We start from the raw sequence: 3,882 nt of genomic DNA, 5'->3' as shown, positions 1-3,882 counted from the left end.
TCCCTCGATAGCACCCACGTTTTCAGCACATCTTGAGCAGCAAGCATGCGTGCCTCCCCCACATTTCACGGCTTCTTTTGTCGCGCAAGACATCACCACTACACCAACCTCTCGGTTCTACCCTAAGCCATTGCCCCTGTCGCAACAAAAAGTAGACCACCGTGAACTAGTCCTGGACTGCACCCCAGCAGCTCCTTGAAACCGAGCACCAGAATGCATCTACCACCATAGGTTGAGCACGCCAAGCTCGACACCCACTCACGCCGAGAACCTGCAGCTCCAAACGCTGCCACTACCCACAGCAAGAGGCGTTTCCCACCATAAACCACTAGTTCTACCGCCATGAGCTCTCCCAACCCCGACTGCACCCCAGCAACTCCTCTGTTTTCATTTACCGAAACAGAGCACCATAAAGTAGCCACCTCTCCTCCGTGTTGCATTGCAACTCCACTCACGCCGAGAACCACCATAGATGGAGTACACCTCTCAATTTGAGAAACTCTAGCTCTATCAACGCTGCCACCTAGCCATCGACAGCAAGAGGCGTTTCCTACCTCGCTACCACCCTTTGGGCTTCACAGTAGCAGAGTTGTTGTTCTCTACCCCAGGCATCATCACCTTGAGCCACGGTGCTACAACCACTAAAACAAACACCCATCACCCTTGAGTCACCATAAACTCGGTAATTTGGACCTCCAAAATTCATCTCCTAGGATTTACCATTTGCAGGAATAATAAAAAAATAGAAAAATAATAATAACACAAGATATTTACATGGAAACTCATAAATAGAAAAAAGTCATCAAACTCAGAGAAGAAAATTCATTACGTAAAAAATTATTACAATCAAATAATTTTTCTGCTCATTCCACACACATCCACAAAGTTTTCTCACTAGCAAAATTTTAATTTTACACCTCTTTTCCTTTTACAAAAATTCTAATAAAAAAATTTAATTAAAATTAAAAATTATTAAATAAACTTTCAAACTAGTGTATTTAAATTAAAGAGACTTAACTCTCTTACATAGGCATTGGCCGGGGCCTTACTCCTTTTCATTTCCCATCCACGTAGGACTAACCTAAGTAGCAAAACACCCAACAAACTCAACTGCCGAAAGCCTTATTTTCAAACACCACAGCAAATAAACAAGGAAACTAAAATCAACATAATAGAAAGCAACGTACATCTTCCCTTAATTGGTGAGTCGGTGACAATCCATAGTCTGCCACCTTTACCCAAATTTATTCTACAGATAAAAACTGCTATTTCATTACTAAGTGGCTCGATTTTTATGGCCCATTACCATGGCATGTCCTCATAGAAGAACTTCTTAAAAGAATTCATGCATTCTGTTTGCAAACGGAGTGCTATGATTAGAGATCCATCAGCAGCTGGACTTGACATGATGTATGTCTTGCCATCATCATCATTTAATAATGCTGGACCAACGTATATTGGCTTTCCCCACCCAAAATCCATACCATAAAATGGCAAACTGATCCAACTTAAAATAGAAGCGTTGGGATTTCCTAAATAATTAGGTGGATTGGTGTATGCACCATTGTGCAAGCCACACCTCAAAGCACCCACATCCTTCTGGCTAGCTATAAAATCAAGAGCAGACCTTATATACTCATCTGTCATACGCTCAATGGCTTCCCTTAGTTTTCCAGCAGCATAACTAAGTGGTTTGGCCAAGAGGTCACCATGGACACATTTCGATGTTACGGTCTGAAGAACTGTGTTTCCAAAGTATCCTGGGGGGAGAGACGGCTTCAAGCGGCTGCGAAAATCAATCACCAAGGTAACTCTTGTTGGTTGAGAGTTATCGTTTGCTCGCGCCTTGAATATACACCTCCATAAGTAGCAATAGCTTCATATCGAGAATATGGTCGCGTCGACACCATTTCCACGTCCTGACATGGGTCTCATTGGCTTTCTTCCTTAGTCCCTCGACTTGCTCTTTGGTGGCTTTCAATATGGCGACAGAAGTTTCTTTTTTCTTCTCCTCTTTGACGTCAGTGTGTCCCAATCGGAGTGGTGGTTTCGTGAACTCTATATGCTCAAAGCGTGGAGGCATAAGGGATTCGAGTGGTTGTAATATGGTGCGATCATGAAAAGGCATATCATTCTCCTCCAAGTCATCTCCTCGAGCCAACTTGGCCCATGCATTGAAGAATTTAGCTGCAGACCATCCATCAACCATTGTGTGGGACATGACTGTTGCAACACAGAGGCCACCGCAACTAAACCTTGTGACTTGCACTAGCAGCAAGGGCCAGTCCTCAATCGGACTACCATAATCAACCTTAGGGACCAGATCTTCGATTGCCTTCATTGGTGCAAAGTCGCCAAGTTCATCAAGTTTTGCTTCTGAATAAGCTTCCAGTAACTGCACTCCCTTGGCATTGCAATGGAGTTCCAGTCGGCTACCATGAATCCAGTGTAGTCGACCAGCTAGTGGATAATAGGGAACCAATACACGACTTAGGGAGTCTTTCAAAGTCTCTACTGTTTTTGTTTTCTCGTTGTTGTCGCCGGTGGCTTTGTAAATAAAGATGAGAGGTATATGAGTCCATTGCATTCGTTGATCACACTCAGATAACCGTAATACGCCACCCGGGGAAGGGTTGCTCGGAATGATGGAGGAAGTAGACTTGACGTAAACCATTATGTTTTGAAAAATATTCTACGTATGTGTTTTTCTGCAATTTTTTCACTATATGTAGACTATAAATTGGCGATAAGATCAGCCCATCGACGTTTGGGATGAGAGGTGCAGGATTAGTGGGGCTCACAGGTCGTATTCTTTGCGTATAGGTTGACAAGGACAGATAAATTGAAGGAAAAATTATATTTGTAATCATGGTTACGTAAACGGCGTGCAGTTATTGCTAAAGAAAATGAACTCTGCCTCAAAACATTTTATCTCCATATATTAAAGACATTACAGTGATGCCTTTTTATAGGCGTAGCTACAATGAGAGAGAAGTTTTTGTACAGAGAATATTTCTAGCCTAGGTACGGTTTGTTATAGAAAGGATGAAATGCAGGGACGCTGCTCATGCAGAGATGTTGCTCATGCAGAGATGCTGAAGCCGTTACGTGATTCCACTAAAGTCCTTTGGCTGTGATTCTTTTGCTGTGATGACAGTTTGTTCCTTAACATCCCCCCTCAAGTCAAGCGGTGAGTGAGCATGCAGGCGTAGACTTGAACAGAGAAGAGCAAAGCGTGGTCCAGATAGTGGTTTTGTAAGAACGTCGGCAACTTGGTCTTTTCCAGAAACGAAGGCCACTTGAAGAGATTTGTTAATTACACGATTACGCACAAAGTGAAAATCGATTTCAACGTGTTTCGTGCGAGCGTGAAAAACCGGATTTGATGAGAGGTACATGGCCCCCATATTATCACAGTAGACGACAGGTGGGCAGTTGAGAGGAATTTCCAAATCACGACAGAGATGTTGGAGCCATATTACTTCAGTGGTGGCGTTGGCGACAGCTTTAAATTCCGCTTCAGTGGAGGAGCGAGCGATTGTGGGTTGTTTCTTAGATGACCAAGAAACTAAGTTTGCACCGAGGAAGACACAAAAACCGCTTGTGGAACGCCGGTCGTCTGGGCAGCCTGCCCAATCGGCATCGGAAAAGGTAGTGAGCTTGAAGGTTGAGGATGGCGAAATTTGCAGACCAGTAGTTGATGTATATTTCAAGTACCTCAAGATTCGTTTTACAGCTTGCCAATGGGGAACTCGGGGATTATGCATGTACTGGCAGACCTTACCAACGGCGTAGGCTAAGTCAGGCCGTGTGAATGAAAGATATTGCAAGGATCCGACAGTGCTGCGATACAGAGAAGGGTCTTCAAAGAAATTACCGGTG

At 43.8% G+C, this 3,882-nt stretch overlaps 1 protein-coding gene across 1 annotated transcript; it reads right to left on the bottom strand.

Moving 5' to 3' along the window:
- Positions 1-1,105: 1,105 nt before the first annotated feature.
- On the bottom strand, positions 1,106-2,674 carry LOC122279924 (spermidine hydroxycinnamoyl transferase-like). Its single transcript, XM_043090828.1, has one exon. It carries the CDS (start codon positions 2,672-2,674, stop codon positions 1,829-1,831), a length of 846 nt encoding a protein of 281 aa, XP_042946762.1. The 3' UTR covers positions 1,106-1,828.
- Positions 2,675-3,882: the final 1,208 nt, after the last annotated feature.

This window comes from Carya illinoinensis, chromosome 10 (genome assembly GCF_018687715.1).
Source record: "Carya illinoinensis cultivar Pawnee chromosome 10, C.illinoinensisPawnee_v1, whole genome shotgun sequence".
NCBI classification, from domain to species: Eukaryota; Viridiplantae; Streptophyta; class Magnoliopsida; order Fagales; family Juglandaceae; genus Carya; species Carya illinoinensis.
The sequence above is the reverse complement of the archived record's forward strand: the minus strand, read 5'-3'. Positions and strand labels throughout refer to the sequence as shown.